The 19,829-nt window shown below is 48.2% G+C and overlaps 1 protein-coding gene across 1 annotated transcript in view; it reads left to right on the plus strand.

Moving 5' to 3' along the window:
• Positions 1–19,829, plus strand: part of LOC145339542 (rho-related BTB domain-containing protein 2-like) — a gene marked incomplete at its 3' end in the record, with an annotated part of 110,545 nt that overhangs the window by 83,868 nt on the left and 6,848 nt on the right. Inside the window, exons 6-8 of the mRNA XM_080184021.1 lie at positions 1,549–1,667; positions 11,031–11,181; positions 17,678–17,766. Coding sequence (XP_080040147.1) covers positions 1,549–1,667; positions 11,031–11,181; positions 17,678–17,766 — 359 coding nt within the window. The remainder of the gene's footprint in view (positions 1–1,548; positions 1,668–11,030; positions 11,182–17,677; positions 17,767–19,829) is intronic.

Raw genomic sequence — 19,829 nt, forward strand, 5'->3', positions numbered from 1 at the left:
CTAGTTTGGGGGCGTTTAAGAGATTGGTGGATAGGTTTATGGACGAAAAGGGATTGGTTTAGATTAGTGGGTCAATGTTTTTTTTAAAAATAAGACTGGTCGGCGCAACATTGTGGGCCGAAGGGCCTGTTCCGCGCTGTAATGTTCTATGTTCTATGTTCTATATCCGCAATCCTCCAATCTTCCAGAACCTCTCCCGTCTCCATTGACGACGCAAAGATCATCGCCAGGGGCTCTGCAATCACTTCCCTCGTCTCCCACAGTATCCTGGGGTATATCCCATCTGGTCCCGGCAACTTATCTATCTTGATAGAATTCAAAAGTTCTAACACATCCTCCACCTTAATATCCACATACTCAATCTTTTCCATCTGCTGCAAACCTGTAGCAAAATCTCCCAGATCAGTTTCCACCGTGAATACTGAGGCAAAGTACTCATTAAGCACCTCTGCCATTTCTTCTGGTTCCACACAGACCTTTCCCCCTTCACCTTTTATAGGTCCTATCCCTTCTCTTCTCATCCTTTTACCTTTCACATATTTATAGAAGGCCTTGGGATTCTCCTTAATCTTACCCGCCAAGGTCTTCTCATGACCCCTTCTGGCTCTCCTAATTTCCCTTTTAAGCTCCTTATACTCCTCAAGATCCTTAACCTCTCCTAGTTCCCTGAACCTTTTGTACACCTTCCTTTTCCTCCTGACTAGGTTCAACACAGCCTTCGTGCACCACGGTTCCCGTGACCTACCAAAACCCCCTTGTCTCATCGGAACGTTGTCATGCAGAGCTCCAGACAAACATTCCTTGAATATCCGCCACCTTCCTTCGGTACTTTTCCCTAAGAACGCCTCCTTCCAGTTTATTTGTCCAAGTAACTTCCTGACTTCTTCGTATCTCCCCTTACTCCAGACAAACACCTTCCTAGCCTGCCTGATCCTATCTCGTTCCAATGCAATTGTGAAGGAGATAGAATTATGGTCACATTCCCAAGATGCTCTCCTACCGAGAGATCCATCACCTGCCCTGGTTCATTCGCCAGTACCAGGTCAAGTACAGCCTCTCCCCTCGTAGGCTTGTCCACATACTGTGTCAGGAAACCTTCCTGAACACACCTAACAAACTCCTCCCCATCCAAACCCCTTACCCTAGGGATATTCCAGTCGATCCTCCTGGCTTCTCTCAGCCTTGCTGTATGATCCTCCTGGCTCCTCTCTCAGTCTTGCTGTATGATCCTCCTGGCTCCTCTCTCAGCCTTGCTGTATGATCTTCCTGGCTCCTCTCTCAGCCTTGCTGTATGATCCTCCTGGCTCCTCTCTCAGCCTTGCTGTATGATCCTCCTGGCTCCTTTCTCAGCCTTGCTGTATGATCCTCCTGGCTCCTCTCTCAGCCTTGCTGTATGATCCTCCTGGCTCCTCTCTCAGCCTTGCTGTATGATCCTCCTGGCTCCTCTCTCAGTCTTGCTGTGTGATCCTCCTGGCTGTGTTCTCAGTCAGTGGTAGGCCTATGTACTCTGTATAGCTGATGGTGAGATTGCCTTTGGTGTTGTTCCAGATGTCGTCTTTGAGGTGGGGACTGAACATATTCCTGCCCATAAACCCTTACTGATCTCAAGCTGTGATTGGATGGCTGCAATGTTCCGTGGGTCTTTCCTGGAAAGTTACATGAACAAGGTAACAACATCACGTGACAAAGGAGGGACACAGGAATGAACATCTCATTGGTCAATGTATTTACTGGGAGTGGAACACAGGAATGGATATCTTTTTGGTTAGTGCCTTTACTGGGGGAGGGGCACAGGGACCAGGTATCTCATTGGGTAAGCTACAATAACTTTGATTTACGTAGTGTTGTGAATGAAATGTCCCCAAGCTATTTCACAGGAGCCTCAGTCGGAGAGCGAGTCACATCAGGGGATACTTGGCTGGGGTTACGGAAAGGGATGTAGAGAGATGGAGACGTGCTGGGAGGGAATTCCAGAGACTGGGATACAGACACTGCCATCAACAATTACAGTCATTGAGACATGGTCAGAGACGTATCCACACAGATAAAGGCCCTTCAGCCCATCACACTGGCACCAGTTGAAAACACACCAGCCAACGATTCTAATCCCAGTTCCCAACATTGACCCGTAGCCTTGTATGGCTCGTCATCGCAAGTGCGTATCTCAATATTTCTGAAATATGAGGGTGTCTGCCTCCACTAGCCTTTCAGGCAGTGAGTTCTGGACTGTCACCTCCCTCTGGGTTAAAGTATTTTTCCTCACATTCCCTCTAAACTACTGAAGAGTACGTAAAGATGTGGCTCGAGAAATAGTGGATGCATTGGTGGTGATCTTCCAGGATGTTCTAGTCCCTGTAGATTGGAGGGTAGTGAATGTCACTCCAATATTCAGAAAGGGAGGGAGAGAGAAAGCAGGGAATTATAGAGCAGGAAGCTTAACATCGATGTTGGGGAAAAATTCCCGAATCCATTATCAAGGACTTTATAGCAGAGCAGTGAGAAAGCAGGATCAGAGTCAGCACAGGAGATTATCGTGCAAGATTAAAGTGCATGGGATTGGGGGAAGTGTGTTGGGATTTTTGTACATGGGATTTAATGGGATTGAGGGTTATAGATAGGCCTGGTAGGTATGGATATGATCAGCGCAACTTGTGGGCCAAAGGGCCTGTTTGTGCTGTAGTGTTCTATGTTCTATTGAGATGGATAGAAAACAGGTTGACAGAGGGGAAACAGAATAGGAATTAATGGGTGCTTTTCACATTGGCAGGCAGTAACTAGTGGGGTGCCACAGGGATCGGTGCTGGGACCCCAGCTATTCACAACATATATTAATGATTTGGATAAGGGAACAAAATGTAACATCTCAAAGTTTGAAGATGATCCCAAATTGGATGGGAGGGTGAACTGTGACAAGGATACAGAGGTCCTTCAGAATGATCTGGACAGGTTGGGTGAGTGGGCAAATCAATGGCAGATACAGCATAATTTGGATAAATGTGAGGTTATTCACTTTGGAAGCAAAAACAAGAAGGCAGATTACTACCTGAATGGCTGTAAATTGGGAGAGGGGAGTGTGCAGAGGGACCTGGGTGTCCTTGTGTACCAGTCACTGAAGGTAAGCATGTAGGTACAGCAGGCGGTAAAGAAGGTAAATGGTATGTTGGCCTTCATTGCGAGAGATTTCGAGTACAGGGGCAGGGATGTGTTGTTACAATTATACAGGGCCTTGGTGAGGCCACACCGAGAGTATTGTGTACAGTTTTGGTCTCCGTTTCTGAGGAAGGATGTTCTTGCTCTCGAGGGAGTGCAGTGAAGGTTTACCAGGCTGATTCCGGGGATGGTGGGACTGATGTACGAGGAGAGATTGACTGGGTTAGGATTGTTTTCACTGGAGTTCAGACAAATAAGTCATAGAGGCTTATAAAATTCTAACAGGACTAGACAGGGTAGATTCAGGGAGGATGTTCCTGATGGTGGGGGAGTCCAGAACCAGGGGTCACAGTCTGAGGATTCAGGGTAGACCATTTAGGACAGAGGTGAGGAGACATTTCTTCACCCAGAGAGTGGTGAGACTGTGGAATTCAGGTTGATGCTAAAAGATAGAATGTATTTGAGGCGGTAAACCTTTTGCCTCTTGTGGCAAATGGGGTCAAACGTTAAGGGGAAAAAGCAGGATTTGGTTATTGAGTTGGATGATCAGCCAACGAATGGTGGAGCAGGCTCGAAGGGCCAAATGAGCTCCTCCTGCTAATCTCTTCGGTGTTTCTAAACCTCCTGCCTCTGACCTTAAATCCATGCCTCCCGATCATTGATCCCTCCACCAAGGGGAAAAGTTTCTTCCTCTTTACACTGTGTCCACATAATTTCATACATCTCAATCATTGGACAGGCTGAGTGTGTGGGTATCTGCCTGCTGGATACAGTATAATGTGGGTAAATGTGAGGTTATCCACTATGGTAGCAATAACAGGCAGACAGATTATTACTGGAATGGTGTAAATTAGAGAGGCGGATACTCAGCGAGACCTTGGAGTCCTCGTGTATTAGCCAACTTTAAGGGCGTTCAAATGGTCAGTGGATGGGCATATGGATAACATTGGAATAGTTTAGGTTAGAGGGTCATTAGATTGGTTCCACTGGTCGGCGCAACATCGAGGGCCGAAGGGCCTGTGCTGCGCTGGAATGTTCTATGTTCAGTCACTAAGCGCGCAATACAGCAGGCAGTAAAGAAGGGAAATGGTATGTTGCCCTTCAGAGTGAGAGGATTTGGGTATAGGAATAGGGATGTTTCACTCCAATTGTACGGGGTGTTGGTGAGGCCACACCTGGAGTATTGTGTACAGTTCTGGTCTCCTTATCTGAGGAAGGATGTCCTTGCTATAGAGGGAGCACAGCGAAGGTTTACCAGGCTGACTGCTGGGATGGCAGGTCTGTCATATGAGGAGAGACTAAGTCGGTTAGGATTATATTCACTGGAGTTTAGAAGAGTGAGAGGGGATCGCATTCAAACTTATAAACTTCTAACAGGATTAGATAGGGTAGATTCAGAATATTGGTGTGGGAGTCCAGAACTAGGGGTCATAGTTTAAGGATGAAGGATAAACTTTTAGAACTGAGGTGAGCAGAAATTTCTTCACCCAGAAAAACACACAATATTCCAGCGCAGTACAGGCCCTTCGGCCCTCGATGGTTTCACAGGTTGGTGCAACAATCTAATGACCCTCTAACCTAAACTATTCCAATGTTATCCATATGTCTATCCACTGACCATTTGAACGCCCTTAAAGTTGGCGAGTCCACAACTGCTGCAGGCAGGGCATTCCACACCCTTACTACCCTCTGAGTAAAGAACCTACCTCTGACATCCGTCCTATAATTACCACCCCTTAATTTAAAGCTATGTCCCCTCGTGTTAGCCATCACCATCCGAGGTAAAAGACTCTCACTGTCCACCTTATCTTAATCCTCTGATCATCTTGTATGCCTCTATTAAATCACCTCTTAACCTTCTTTTGAACGAAAACAGCTAAGAGTCTTGTCCTTAATATTAAATTCCTTCATCCCATTGGTCCTGCCAAAATGGACCACTACACATTTATCCGCGTTGAAGTCCATCTGCCACTTCTCCGCCCAGTCTTAAGAACATAAGAAATAGGAGCAGGAGTCGGCCATCTAGCCCCTCGAGCCTGCCCCGCCATTCAATAAGATCATGGCTGATCTGTCGTGGCTCAGTTCCACATTCCCGCCCTCTCCCCATAACCCTTAATCCCCTCTCTTATCAAAAACCTATCAACCGGTGTCTTAAAAATATTTAGCGAGGCAGCCTCCACCACTTCAACGGGCAGAGAATTCCAGAGATTCACCACCCTTTGAGTGAAGAAGTTCCTCCTCAACTCCGTTCTAAATCGCCCCCCGTTATCCTGAGGCTGTGCCCCCTAGTCCTACTATCCTTTCTGAGCGGGAAGAGTTGCTCCACCTCTATCCTATCCATCCCATTCATCATTTTATACGTCTCAATGAGATCTCCCCTCATTCTTCTAAACTCTAACGAGTACAAGCCTAGTTTATTCAGCCTCTCCTCATAGTCTAACCCCCTCAACTCCGGTATCAGCCTAGTAAACCTCCTCTGCACTCCCTCCAAGGCCAAAATATCTTTGCGCAGGTGCGGCGCCCAAAACTGCACACAGTACTCCAGCTGCGGCCTCACCAATGCCCTATACAGCTGCAGCAAGACCTCCCTACTTTTATATTCAATCCCCCTCGCTATGAAGGCCAGCATCCCATTCACCTTCCTGACCACCTGCTGCACCTGCAGGCTGGGTTTTTGCGACTCATGCACAAGGACCCCGAGGTCCCTCTGCACCGTCGCCTGCTGCAGTTTTTTGCCACATAAGTAATAGTCCTTCCTACCATTCTTCCTACCAAAGTGGACCACCTCTCATTTGCCAACATTAAATTCCATCCTATCAATGTCTTGCTGCATCTTCTGACATCCCTTCAGACTATCCACAACACCACCAACCTTCATATTATCGGTGAACTTACTAACCCATCCCTCCACTTCTTCATCCAGGTCATTTATGAAAATGACAAACAGCAAGGGTCCTAGAACAGATCCCTGGGGCACTCCACTGGTGATCAACCTCCATTCAGAAAAAGATCCATCCACAACCAAAAAAAGAACAAAAACAGCCCGGGAAACAGGCCCTTCGGCCCAATGAGCCCGCGCCACCATTTTAACATTACCAGTCCCCCCTCCACCCATGACCCTTATCTATGTTTATGGCATTCCACATTGAGGGAAACTGATTTAGGGACAATTTATTACCTCCAATCAGCCTAACAGCACATCTTTGGGGTGTGGGAGGAAACCGGAGCACCCGGAGAAAACCCACGCAAGCACGGGGAGAATGCGCAAACTCCCACAGACACCGGCCCAAATCCATGTGTCTGCACAGCAAACAGTGATAGTCACTGAGCTGTCGTCTTGCCCAGCATCTGGTCCAGTTTAAGCACACACTAACGACATGAAACACTAGGCTATTCTCGAACCTCCAAGAGCAGCCCTAGTACGACCCATTGCGTGTATGCCCCTCGTTGGACAACAAGGCGGACCGACTTAAAACCTGTGAATTAAAAGAGCATTAGTATGATTCCACATCCTTTTACATTACCAGGGACGTCCCAAGGCTCCTGAACCTTATTTAAAACAATCTCCTATATCCTCCCATCTCCAATCCACTCATGTGCCTGTCTAAGTAACTCTTAAACAACTCCAGCGTGCCTGCCTCCACCACCTTACTTTGCAGAGCATTCCATATCCCCATTACTCTGTGTGAAAAACCTCCCTCTCATATCTGTGTTATACCTCTCCCCCCTCACCCTAATCCCGTGGCCCCTTGTACTGTGCATTTCTAACATAGGAAATAGCTTACTTCTGTTTACTCTATCTATACCCTTTATAAGACCCTTGTCAGGCCCCACTTGGAGTACTGTGCGCAGTTCTGGTCGCCTCACTATAGGAAGGATGTAGAAGCTATTGAAAGGGTACAGAGGAGATTTACAAGGATGTTGCCTGGACTGGGAGGCATGCCTTATGAAGTTAGGTTGAGGGAGCTGGGACTCTTCTCCCTGGAGAGACGAAGGTTGAGAGGCGACCTGATAGAGGTTTATAAAATGTTGAGAGGAAAAGATAGAGTGGATTCTCAGAGGCTATTTCCCCGGGTTGAAATGGTCGCTACGAGAGGACACAGATTTAAGGTGCGGGGAGGAAAGTACAGAAGTGATGTTAGGGGTAAGTTTTTCTCTCAGAGGGTGGTGAGTGAATGGAATCGGCTGCCGTCAGTGGTGGTGGAGGCAAACTCGCTGGGGTCTTTTAAAAGACTTCTGGATGAGTATATGGGGTTTTATGGGATTGGGGGTTATAGATAGGTCTATAGATTGGTAGGTGTTGATGTGATCGGCGCAACTCGTGGGCCGAAGGGCCTGTTTGTGCTGTAGTGTTCTATGTTCTATAATCTTATATACCTCTATTAGATCCCCCCTCAGTCGGCGTCTTTCAAGGGAAAACAGCCCCAATTTGCTCAATCTTTCCTCATACCCCAGTCCTTCCATACCAGACAACATCCTGGTAAACCTCCTCTGCACTCTCTCCAGGGTCTCCACGTCTTTCCGGTAGTAAGGTGACCAGAACTGGACGCAGTATTCCAAATGCAGCCTAACCAACGTTCTATACAACTGCAACATTAGACTCCAGCTCTTATACTCTATACCCCTTCCTATAAAGGCTAACATACCATAGGCTTTCTTCACAACCTTCTCCACTTGTACTGCCACCTTCAAAGACTTGTGCACTTGCACCCCCAGGTCCCTCTGCGTTTCTATACTTTTTATAGATTTACCAGGAAGTTGCCTTGTATGGAGGGTATTAGCTATGAACATAGAACATAGAACATTACAGCACAGAACAGGCCCTTCGGCCCACGATGTTGCACCGACCAGTTAAAAAACAATGACCCTCTAACCTAAACCAATCCCTTTTCATCCATAAACCTATCCACGGATCTCTTAAACGCCCCCAAACTAGGCGCATTTACAACCGCAGCAGGCAGGGCATTCCAATCCCTCACCACCCTCTGGGTAAAGAACCTACCCCTGACATCCGTCCTATAACTACCACCCCTTAATTTAAAGCCATGCCCCCTCGTGCTAGCTTTCTCCATCCGAGGAAAAAGGCCATCACTGTCCACCCTATCTAAATCTCTAATCATCTTATATGTTTCAATAAGATCCCCTCTTAGCCGCCTTCTTTCCAGCGAAAACAACCCCAAATCCCTCAGTCTCTCCTCATAGGACCTCCCCTCCATACCAGGCAACATCCTGGTAAACCTCCTCTGCACCCTCTCCAAAGCCTCCACATCCTTCCTGTAATGTGGGGACCAGAACTGCACACAGTACTCCAAGTGCGGCCGCACCAGAGTTGTGTACAGTTGCAACATGACACTGCGACTCCTAAATTCAATCCCCCTACCAATAAACGCCAAGACACCGTATGCCTTCTTAACAACCTTATCTACTTGATTCCCAACTTTCAGGGATCTATGTACACATACACCTAGATCCCTCTGTTCATCCACACTATCCAGAGTCCTACCGTTAGCCCTATACTCAACACATCTGTTATTCCTACCAAAGTGAATTACCTCACACTCCTCCGCATTAAACTCCATCCGCCACCTCTCGGCCCAGCTCTGCAACCTGTCTAAGTCTCCCTGCAAGCTATGACACCCTTCCTCACAATCTACCACACCTCCGACTTTGGTGACATCAGCAAATTTACTAATCCACCCAACAATACCCTCATCCAGATCATTAATAAAAATTACAAACAGCAGTGGGCCCAAAACAGATCCCTGAGGCACACCACTCGTAACTGAACTCCATGACGAATATTTACCATCAACCACCACCCTCTGTCTCTTATCTGCTAGCCAATTCCTGATCCAAGTACCTAGATTACCCTCAATCCCATACATCTGCATTTTCTGCAGAAGCCTACCATGGTGAACCTTATCAAACGCCTTACTAAAATCCATATATACCACGTCAACTGCCTTACCCCCATCCACCTCTTTGGTCACTTTCTCAAAAAACTCAATAAGGTTAGTAAGGCACGACCTACCCTCCACAAAACCATGCTGACTATCTCCAATCAATTCATTACTCTCCAAATAACTATAAATCCTATCCTTAATAATTTTTTCTAAAACCTTGCCCACAACAGAAGTAAGACTCACCGGCCTATAATTCCCGGGGAAGTCTCTGTTCCCCTTCTTAAACAATGGGACAACATTCGCTAACCTCCAATCTTCCGGTACTATACCAGAGGCCAACGACGACCTGAAGATCAGAGCCAGAGGCTCTGCAATCGCCTCTCTTGCCTCCCAGATAATCCTAGGGTAAATCCCGTTCGGACCAGGGGACTTATCTATTTTCAAACCCTCAAGAATATCCAGCACATCCCCCTTATCAACTGCAATACTGTCTATTTTACACCCCTGCAACCCAGTGTTCTCCTCAGCTACATTTATGTCCCCTACATTCAGCTACATTCATGAGGAGGGCCTGCTCCCGTTTGGAGGGTATTAGCCATGAGGAGGGCCTGCTCCTGTTTGGAGGGTATTAGCCATGAGGAGGGCCTGCTCCTGTTTGGAGGGTATTAGCCATGAGGAGGGCCTGCTCCTGTTTGGAGGGTATTAGCCATGAGGAGGGCCTGCTCCTGTTTGGAGGGTATTAGCCATGAGGAGGGCCTGCTCCTGTTTGGAGGGTATTAGCCATGAGGAGGGCCTGCTCCTGTTTGGAGGGTATTAGCCATGAGGAGGGCCTGCTCCTGTTTGGAGGGTATTAGCCATGAGGAGGGCCTGCTCCTGTTTGGAGGGTATTAGCCATGAGGAGGGCCTGCTCCTGTTTGGAGGGTATTAGCCATGAGGAGGGCCTGCTCCTGTGCGGAGGGTATTAGCCATGAGGAGGGCCTGCTCCTGTTTGGAGGGTATTAGCCATGAGGAGGGCCTGCTCCTGTTTGGAGGGTATTAGCCATGAGGAGGGCCTGCTCCTGTTTGGAGGGTATTAGCCATGAGGAGGGCCTGCTCCTGTTTGGAGGGTATTAGCCATGAGGAGGGCCTGCTCCTGTTTGGAGGGTATTAGCCATGAGGAGGGCCTGCTCCTGTTTGGAGGGTATTAGCCATGAGGAGGGCCTGCTCCTGTTTGGAGGGTATTAGCCATGAGGAGGGCCTGCTCCTGTGCGGAGGGTATTAGCCATGAGGAGGGCCTGCTCCTGTTTGGAGGGTATTAGCCATGAGGAGGGCCTGCTCCTGTTTGGAGGGTATTAGCCATGAGGAGGGCCTGCTCCTGTTTGGAGGGTATTAGCCATGAGGAGGGCCTGCTCCTGTTTGGAGGGTATTAGCCATGAGGAGGGCCTGCTCCTGTTTGGAGGGTATTAGCCATGAGGAGGGCCTGCTCCTGTTTGGAGGGTATTAGCCATGAGGAGGGCCTGCTCCTGTGCGGAGGGTATTAGCCATGAGGAGGGCCTGCTCCTGTTTGGAGGGTATTAGCCATGAGGAGGGCCTGCTCCTGTTTGGAGGGTATTAGCCATGAGGAGGGCCTGCTCCTGTTTGGAGGGTATTAGCCATGAGGAGGGCCTGCTCCTGTTTGGAGGGTATTAGCCATGAGGAGGGCCTGCTCCTGTTTGGAGGGTATTAGCCATGAGGAGGGCCTGCTCCTGTTTGGAGGGTATTAGCCATGAGGAGGGCCTGCTCCTGTGCTGTACTTTGTTTTTTGATATTCCAATCACTTGCCTGGCTTTGTGATCCGAAGTCCAGGATTTCCCGCCCTCTTGTCGGACCTTCTCACCAGCTGAAAAGTTCTCAGTTTAAGAATCGCGCTCCCTTGGATCCTTACTGGTGAGATTTTTGAAATGTACTGCATGTCTTCACGATGTAACTGGTGTTATGTTAATTAATCCTTTCTACCAGGTCTCATTACTGGACTGCAGCAGTGACTGTGTCAAGTCAGTCCTCAACTTTCTCTACACTGGACAGCTGATATTGAATCAACAGGCAGATGCAATCGAACTGATCGTAGTTTCAGACCGGCTGTGTTTGTCTGGACTTGTTGCACTGGCAGGTAAATCCCAACCTCCGTGTTCCACCAACTGGGCATTCAGCACTGAAAACCGTCAACCGTAAGACCGACATTCGTACAGGCCAGCGCCGGCTCGCTCGGTACAGGCCAGCGCCGGCTCGCTCGGTACAGGCCAGCGCCGGCTCGCTCGGTACAGGCCAGCGCCGGCTCGCTCGGTACAGGCCAGCGCCGGCTCGCTCGGTACAGGCCAGCGCCGGCTCGCTCGGTACAGGCCAGCGCCGGCTCGCTCGGTACAGGCCAGCGCCGGCTCGCTCGGTACAGGCCAGCGCCGGCTCGCTCGGTACAGGCCAGCGCCGGCTCGCTCGGTACAGGCCAGCGCCGGCTCGCTCGGTACAGGCCAGCGCCGGCTCGCTCGGTACAGGCCAGCGCCGGCTCGCTCGGTACAGGCCAGCGCCGGCTCGCTCGGTACAGGCCAGCGCCGGCTCGCTCGGTACAGGCCAGCGCCGGCTCGCTCGGTACAGGCCAGCGCCGGCTCGCTCGGTACAGGCCAGCGCCGGCTCGCTCGGTACAGGCAGAACATAGAACATTACAGCACAGTCCAGGCCCTTCGGCCCTCAATGTTGTGCCGAGCTATGTCTGAACCCAAGATCCAGCTATCCCACTCCCTATCATTCTGGAGTGCTCCATGTGCCTATCCAATAACCACTTGAAAGTTCCTAAAGTGTCCTAAACTATCACAGCAGGCAGTGCATTCCACAGCCCAACCACTCTGAGTGAAGAATCTACCTCGGACATCCCTCCTATATCTCCCAACATGAACCTTATAGTTATGCCCCCTAGTAACAGCTACATCCACCCGAGGAAATAGTCTCTGAACGTCCACTCTATCAATCCCCCTCATCATCTTATAAACCTCTATTAAGTCACCTCTCATCCTCCTCTGCTCTAAAGAGAAAAGCCCCAGCTCCCTCAACCTTTCCTCATAAGACCTACCCTCCAAACCAGGCAGCATCCTGGTAAATCTCCTCTGCACTCTCTCCAATGCTTCCACATCCTTCTCACAGTGAGGTGACCAGAACTGAACTCAATATTCCAAATGTGGTCTCACCAAGGTCCTGTGTAGTTGCAGCATAACCCCACGGCTCTCAAACTCAAACCTCCTGTTAATAAACGCTAACACACTATAAGCCTTCTTCACGGCTCTATCCACTTGAGTGGCAACCTTCAGAGATCTGTGGATATGAACCCCAAAATCTCTCTGTTCCTCCACATTCTTCAGAACCCTGCCATTGACCCTGTAATCCAAATTCAAGCTTGTCCTGCCAAAATGAATCACCATACCAGACAACATCCTGGTAAACCTCCTCTGCACCCTTTCCAATGCCTCCACATCTTTCTTATAATGCAGCGACCAGAACTGTACGCAATACTCCAAGTGCGGCCGCACCAGAGTTTTGTACAGTTGTAACATGACCTCACGGCTCCGAAATTCAATCCCTCTACCAATAAAAGCTAACACACCGTACGCCTTCTTAACAACCTTATCAACCTGGGTGTCAACTTTCAGGGAGCTATACACATGCACCCCGAGATCCCTCTGCTCATCCACGCTACCAAGTATCTTGTGATTATCCCAGTACTCCGTATTCCTGTTACTCCTTCCAAAGTGAATCACCTCGCACTTTTCCGTAATAAACTCCATTTGCCACCTCTCGGCCCAGCTCTGCAGCTTATCTATGTCCCTCTGCAAACTGTAACATCCATCCTCACTGTCTACAACTCCTCCGACTTTGGTGTCATCAGCAAATTTACTAATCCATCCTTCTACACCCTCATCTAGGTCATTTATGAAAATGACAAATAGCAGTGGCCCCAAAACAGATCCTTGAGGTACACCACTTGTAACTGAACTCCAGGTTGAATATTTCCCATCAACCACCACCCTCTGTCTTCTATCAGCTCGCCAATTCCTGATCCAAACTGCTAAATCACCCTCAATCCCATGCATCTGCATTTTCTGCAATAGCCTACCATGGGGAACCTTATCAAATGCTTTGCTAAAATCCATATACACCACGTCAACTGCCTTACCCTTATCCACCTCTTTGGTCACCTTTTCAAAAAACTCGATAAGGTTTGTGAGGCACCACCTACCCTTCACAAAACCGTGTTGACTATCCCTAATCAATTTATTTCCATCTAGATGATTATAAATCCTATCCCTTATAATTCTTTCCAACTCTCGGTACAGGCAAACTCCAATTCAGACACTTAGTGCAGGCAAACTCCAAGACTGTCTCTCAATACCACCAAACTCTGACTCGGGCACTCGGTACAGGCGCGCTCTGACTCGGGCACTCGGTACAGGCGCGCTCTGACTCGGGCACTCGGTACAGGCGCGCTCTGACTCGGGCACTCGGTACAGGCGCGCTCTGACTCGGGCACTCGGTACAGGCGCGCTCTGACTCGGGCACTCGGTACAGGCGCGCTCTGACTCGGGCACTCGGTACAGGCGCGCTCTGACTCGGGCACTCGGTACAGGCGCGCTCTGACTCGGGCACTCGGTACAGGCGCGCTCTGACTCGGGCACTCGGTACAGGCGCAGAGTCATACAGGTTTACAGCATGGAAACAGGCCCTTCAGCCCGACTTGTCTGTGCTGCCTCTGGCAGCTTGTTCCAGACACTCACCACCCCCTCTGTGGAAAAAATTGCCCCTCTGGATTCTCCTGAATCTCATCTTACCCCTATGCCCTCTAGTTTTAGACTCCCCTACCTTTGGGAAAAGATATTGACTATCTAGCTGATCTATGCCCCTCATTATTTTATAGACCTCAATAAGATCACCCCTCAGCCTCCTACGCTCCAGAGGGACAGTGACCATAATTCTATCTCCTTCACGATAGCATTGGAGAGAGATAGGATCAGGCAGGCTCGGAAAGTGTTTATCTGGAGTAAGGGGAAATATGAAGCCATCAGGCAGAAAATTAGAGGCATAAATTGGAAGGAGGTTTTCTCAGGGAGATGTATTGAAGAAATATGGCAGATTTTCAAGGAATAAGTTGTGTATAAATCAGATGTGAATAAGTGTACAAGATGTTGAGAGGTATTGATCAGGTGGATTCTCGGAGGCTATTTCCCAGGGCTGAAATGGTCGCTACAAGGGGACACAGGTTTAAGGTGCTGGGGAGCAGGTACAGAGGAGATGTCAGGGGTAAGTTTTTCACTCAGAGGGTGGTGAGTGAGTGGAATCGGCTGCCGTCGGTGGTGGTGGAGGTGGATTTGATAGGGTCTTTTAAGAGACTTCTGGATAAGTACATCGGACTTAATAGGATTGAGGGTTATAGATAGGCCTAGAAGGTAGGGATATGATCGGCGCAACTTGTGGGCCGAAGGGCCTGTTTGTGCTTTAGTTTTTCTATAATTCTATAAATATTTGTCTGGAGCTCTGCACGACAACATTCCGATGAGACAGGGAAGTTATGGTAGGTTACAGGAACCATGGTGCACTAAAGTTGGAACAAATCTAGTCAAAAAAAAAGAAAAGCGTGCAAAAGGTTCAGGGAGTTAGGTAATGTTAAGGATCTAGAGGAGTGTACGGCTTGTACGAAGGAACTTAAGGAAATTAGGAAAGCCAGAAGGGGTCGTGAGAAGGTCTTGGTGGGTAAGATTAAGGAAAACCCCAAGGCGTTCTACAAATATGTGAAGAGTAAAAGGATGAGATGTGAAGGAATAGGACCTATCAAGTGTGACGGTGGGAAGGTTTGTATAGAACTGGTAGAAATAGCAGAGGTTCTTAATGAATACTTCACTTCAGTATTCACAGTTGAAAAGGATCTTGGTGGTTGTAGTGCAGACTTGCGGTGGACTGAAAAGCTTGAGTATGTGGACATTAAGAAAGAGGATGTGTTGGAGTTTTTGAAAAGCATCAAGTTAGATAAGTCGCCAGGACTGGATGGAATGTACCCCAGGTTACTGTGGGAGGTGAGGTAAGAGATTTCAGAGCCTCTGGCGATGATCGATGGAGAAGGGAGAGGTTCTGGAGGATTGGAGGATTGCGGATGTGGTTCCTATTTTAAAGAAAGGGATTAGGGATAGCCCAGGAAATTACTGACCGGTGAGTCTGACCTCTGGTTGGTAAGTTGATGGAGAGGATCCTGAGACAGGATTTATGATCAGAAATAGTCAGCACGGCTTTGTCAAGGGCAGGTCATGCTTTACAAGCCTGGTTGAGTTCTTTGAAAATGTGACTGAACACATTGACGAAGGAAGAGCAGTGGACGTGGTTTACATGGACTTCAGCAAGGTGTTTGATAAGGTCCCCCATGCAAGTCTTCTTGAGAAGGTGAGAGGGCATGGGATCCAAGGGGCTTTGGCTTTGTGGATCCAGAACTGGCTTGCCTGCAGAAGGCAGAGAGTGGTTGTGGATGGGTCTTTTTCTGAATGGAGGTCGGTCACCAGTGGAGTGCCCCAGGGATCTGTTCTGGGACCCTTGCTGTTTGTCATTTTCATAAATGACCTGGATGAGGAAGTGGAGGGATGGGTTGGTAAGTTTGCCGACGACACAAAGGTTGGTGGTGTTATGGATAGTCTGGAGGGATGTCAGAAGTTGCAGCGTGACATATATAGGATGCAAGACTGGGCGGAGAAGTGGCAGATGGACTTCAACCTGGATAAGTTTGTGGTGGTTCATTTTGGCAGGACCAATGGGATGAAGGAATATAATACTCAGGGTAAGACTCTTAGCAGTGTGGAAAATCAGAAGGATCTTGGGGTCCTGGTTCATAGGACTCTTAAATCAGCCTCACAGGTGGAGGATGTGGTCAAGAAGGCGTATGGTGTACTGGCCTTCATTAATCGAGGGATTGAGTTTAGGAGTCGGGAGGTAATGCTGCAACTTTATAAGACCCTTGTCAGACCCCACTTGGAGTATCGTGCTCAGTTCTAGTCTCATTACAGGAAGGATGTGGAAGCTATTGAGAGGGTGCAGAGGAGAACATCAGAACATAAGAAATAGGAGCAGGAGTAGGCCATCTAGCCCTTCGAGCCTGCCCCGCCATTCAATAAGATCATGGCTGATCTGAAGTGGCTCAGTTCCACTTTCCCGCTCTCTCCCCATGACCCTTAATTCCCTTGTCTGTCAAAAACCTATCTACCCGTGACTTAAATATATTTAGCAAGATAGCCTCCACCACTTCAACGGGCAGAGAATTCCAGAGGCTCACCACCCTTTGAGTGAAGAAGTTCCTCCTCAACTCCGATCTAAACTGCCCCCCCCCTTATCTTGAGGCTGTGCCCTTGAGTCCTGCTGTCCTTTCTCAGAGGAGATTTACAAGGATGTTGCCTGGATTGGGAGGCATGCCTTATGAGGATAGGTTGAGAGAGCTCAGTCTTTTCTCCTTGGAGAGACGAAAGATGAGAGGTGACCTGTTAGAGGTTTATAAGATGTTGAGAGGAATAGATAGGGTGGATTCCCGGAGGCTATTTCCCAGGGCTGAAATGGTCGCTACGAGAAGACACAGGTTTAAGGTGCGGGGAAGCAAGTACAGAGGAGATGTTAGGGGTAAGTTTTTCACTCAGAGGGTGGTGAGTGAATGGAATCGGCTGCCGTCAGTGGTGGAGGCGAACTCGCTGGGGTCTTTTAAGAGACTTTTGGATGAGTATATGAGACTTAGTGAGATAGAGGGTTATAGGTAAGCCAAGTAGATAGAGATATGATCAGCGCAACTTGTGGGCCGAAGGGCCTGTTTGTGCTGCAGTTTCTTTATATTCTTAAAAAAAAGTCCTGTCTATCCAGTCTCTCCTTATAACTCAATCCATCAAGTCCCGGTAGCATCCTAGTAAATCTTTTCTGCACTCTTTCTAGTTTAATAATATCCTTTCTATAATAGGGTGACCAGAATTGTACACAGTATTCCAAGTGTGGCCTTACCAATGTCTTGTACAACTTCAACAAGACGTCCCAACTCCTGTATTCAATGTTCTGACCAATGAAACCAAGCATGCCGAATGCCTTCTTCACCACTCTGTCCACCTGTGACTCCACTTTCAAGGAGCTATGAACCTGTACCCCGAGATCTCTTTGTTCTGTAACTCTCCCCAACACCCTACCATTAACTGAGTAAATCCTGCCCTGGTTCAATCTACCAAAATACATCACCTCACATTTATCTAAATTAAACTCCATCTGCCATTCGTCAGCCCACTGGCCCAATTGATCAAGATCCCGTTGTAATCCGAAACAACCATCTTCACTGTCCACTATGCGTCCAATCTCCTGCCTGTACCCCCTCCATGGCCTGTATCCCCCCTCACCCCCGGCCTGTACCCCCACTCCCAGCACCGGAAAACCTCGCCATGACAAACAATGTCATCGATTCCTGTAGAGGCTGGGGGAGTCTCTGCCACCCCCCTTCCCCAGCCTCTCCCCGCCCCTGGCCCCTGGCCCCTGGCCCCCATAGGAATTAGTGACATTGTTTGTAGTGGTGAGGTTTTCCTGTGCAAACGTACTGATTCTGCTCTTGGTTCTGCCCCTTGCAGAACATTTTATTGTGGAGGATCTTCTGCACACGTCCAAGGAGGGGGCTGATATCGATGGCTTTGTCTTGCAATATCTCGAGAAGGCACAGGTATGTTCCACGTTCCAGGCAGACAGACTCTTGCTGCAAGCCTCCTACCAATCATTTACTCTCACACGGATGAAGCTGGTGGATATTTTGTGCTGAGGGTTGCACAGGTCCCAGAGGAGCAGCTTCTGTCTCCTGGTTACATTCTTGTTTACCTGTTTACAATACTTACAAGTTTTGAGTCTGTGTTACGTCGTGTGTGTGTGTGTGTGTGTGACAGTGTAAACTGATAAACAAAAGCAGGTATTTTGTGTCGGTCTTCACAGCGGAAGACACAAATAACACAGCAAAAACTGATGATAGGAAGGCTATGGCAGGTGAGGACCAAGAAACTATTATCACTAAAGAGAGAGTGCTGCAAGTTAATGGGACTAAAGGTAGACAAGTCTCCTGGTCCTGATGGAATGTATCCCAGGGTACTAAAAGAGATGGCAGGAGAAATAGCAACTGCACTAGTGGTAATTTACCAAAATTCACTGGACTCTGGGGTGATTCCTGCAGATTGGAAAACAGCAAATGTGACGCTACTGTTTAAAAAAGGAGGTAGACAAAAGGCACGTAACTATAGGCCGGTTAGCTTAACTTCTGTAGTAGGGAAAATGCTTGAATCTATCATCAAGGAAGAAATAGCGAGACACCTGGATATAAATTGTCCGATTGGCAAGGTGCAGAATGGGTTCATGAAGGGTAGGTCATGTTTGATTAATTTGGTGGAATTCTTTGAGAACATTACATGTGCAGTAGACAGTGGGGAACCTGTGGATGTGGTGTATCTGGATTTCCACAAGGCATTTGATAAGATGCTGCACCAAAGACTGCTACATAAGATAAAGGTGCACAGTGTTACGTGGATAGAGGATTGGTTAACTAACAGAAAGCAAAGAGTGGGGGTAAATGGGTGTTTTTCTGCTTGGTGATCAGTGACTAGTGGTGTGCCTCAGGGATCAATGTTGGGACCTCAATTGTTTACGATTTACATTGATAATTTGGAGTGAGGGACCAAGTGTAGTGTGTCAAAATTCACAGATGACACTAAGATGGGAGGCAGAGCAAAGTGTGCAGAGGATGCTGAAAGTCTGCAAAGGGATATAGATAGTCTCAGTGAGTGGGTGAGGGTCTGGCAGATGGAGTACAATGTTGGTAATCCATTGGTCATTCAAGAGATTATCGAGCAAGATTAAAGCAAATGGGATTGCAGGAAGTTTATTGAAATGGATAGGAAACTGGTTAACAGAGAGGAAACAAAGTTAGGGGTCGTAGGGGTTTACAGCACGGAAACAGGCCCTTAGGCCCAACTTGTCCATACCGCCCTTTTGTTCAAACCCCTAAACTAATCCCAATTGCCCACATTTGGCCCATATCCCTCCATAATCCATCTCGCCCATGTAACTGTCTAAATGCTTTTTAAAAGACAAAATTGTACCCACCTCTACTACTGCCTCTGGCAGCTTGTTCCAGACACTCACCACCCTCTGTGTGAAAAAATTGCCCCTCTGGACACTTTTGTATCTCTCCCCTCTCACCTTAAACCTATGCCTTTGGGAAGTCTAAAACTTTGGAAAAGATATTGATTATCTAGCTGATCTGTGCCCCTCATTATTTTATAGACCTCTGTAAGATCACCCCTGAACCTCCTAGGGCTCCAGGGAAAAAAGTCCCAGTCTATCCAGCCTCTCTTTATTACTCAAACCACCAAGTCCCAGTAACATTGCCACAAGAGGACACAAGGTTTAAGGTGCTGGGCAGGAGGTACAGAGGCGATGTCAGGGGTAAGTTTTTCACTCACATGGTGATGGGTGTGTGGAATCGGCTGCTGGCGGTGATGGTGGAGGCAGATTCGATAGGGTCTTTTAAGAGACTTCTGGATAAGTATGTGGGACTTAGTAAGATAGAGGGTTATAGATAGGCCTGGTAGGTAGGGATATTTTCGGCGCAACTTGTGGCCGAAGGGCCTGTTTGTGCTGTAGTGTTCTATGTTCTAACATCCTCATAAATCTTTCCTGTGTTCTTTCTAGTTTACTAATATCCTTTCTATAATGGGGTGACCAGAACTGTGCACAGGAATT

This window comes from Carcharhinus amblyrhynchos, unplaced genomic scaffold (assembly GCF_965287045.1).
Source record: "Carcharhinus amblyrhynchos unplaced genomic scaffold, sCarAmb.v2.hapA scaffold_526, whole genome shotgun sequence".
Taxonomy (NCBI): Eukaryota; Metazoa; Chordata; class Chondrichthyes; order Carcharhiniformes; family Carcharhinidae; genus Carcharhinus; species Carcharhinus amblyrhynchos.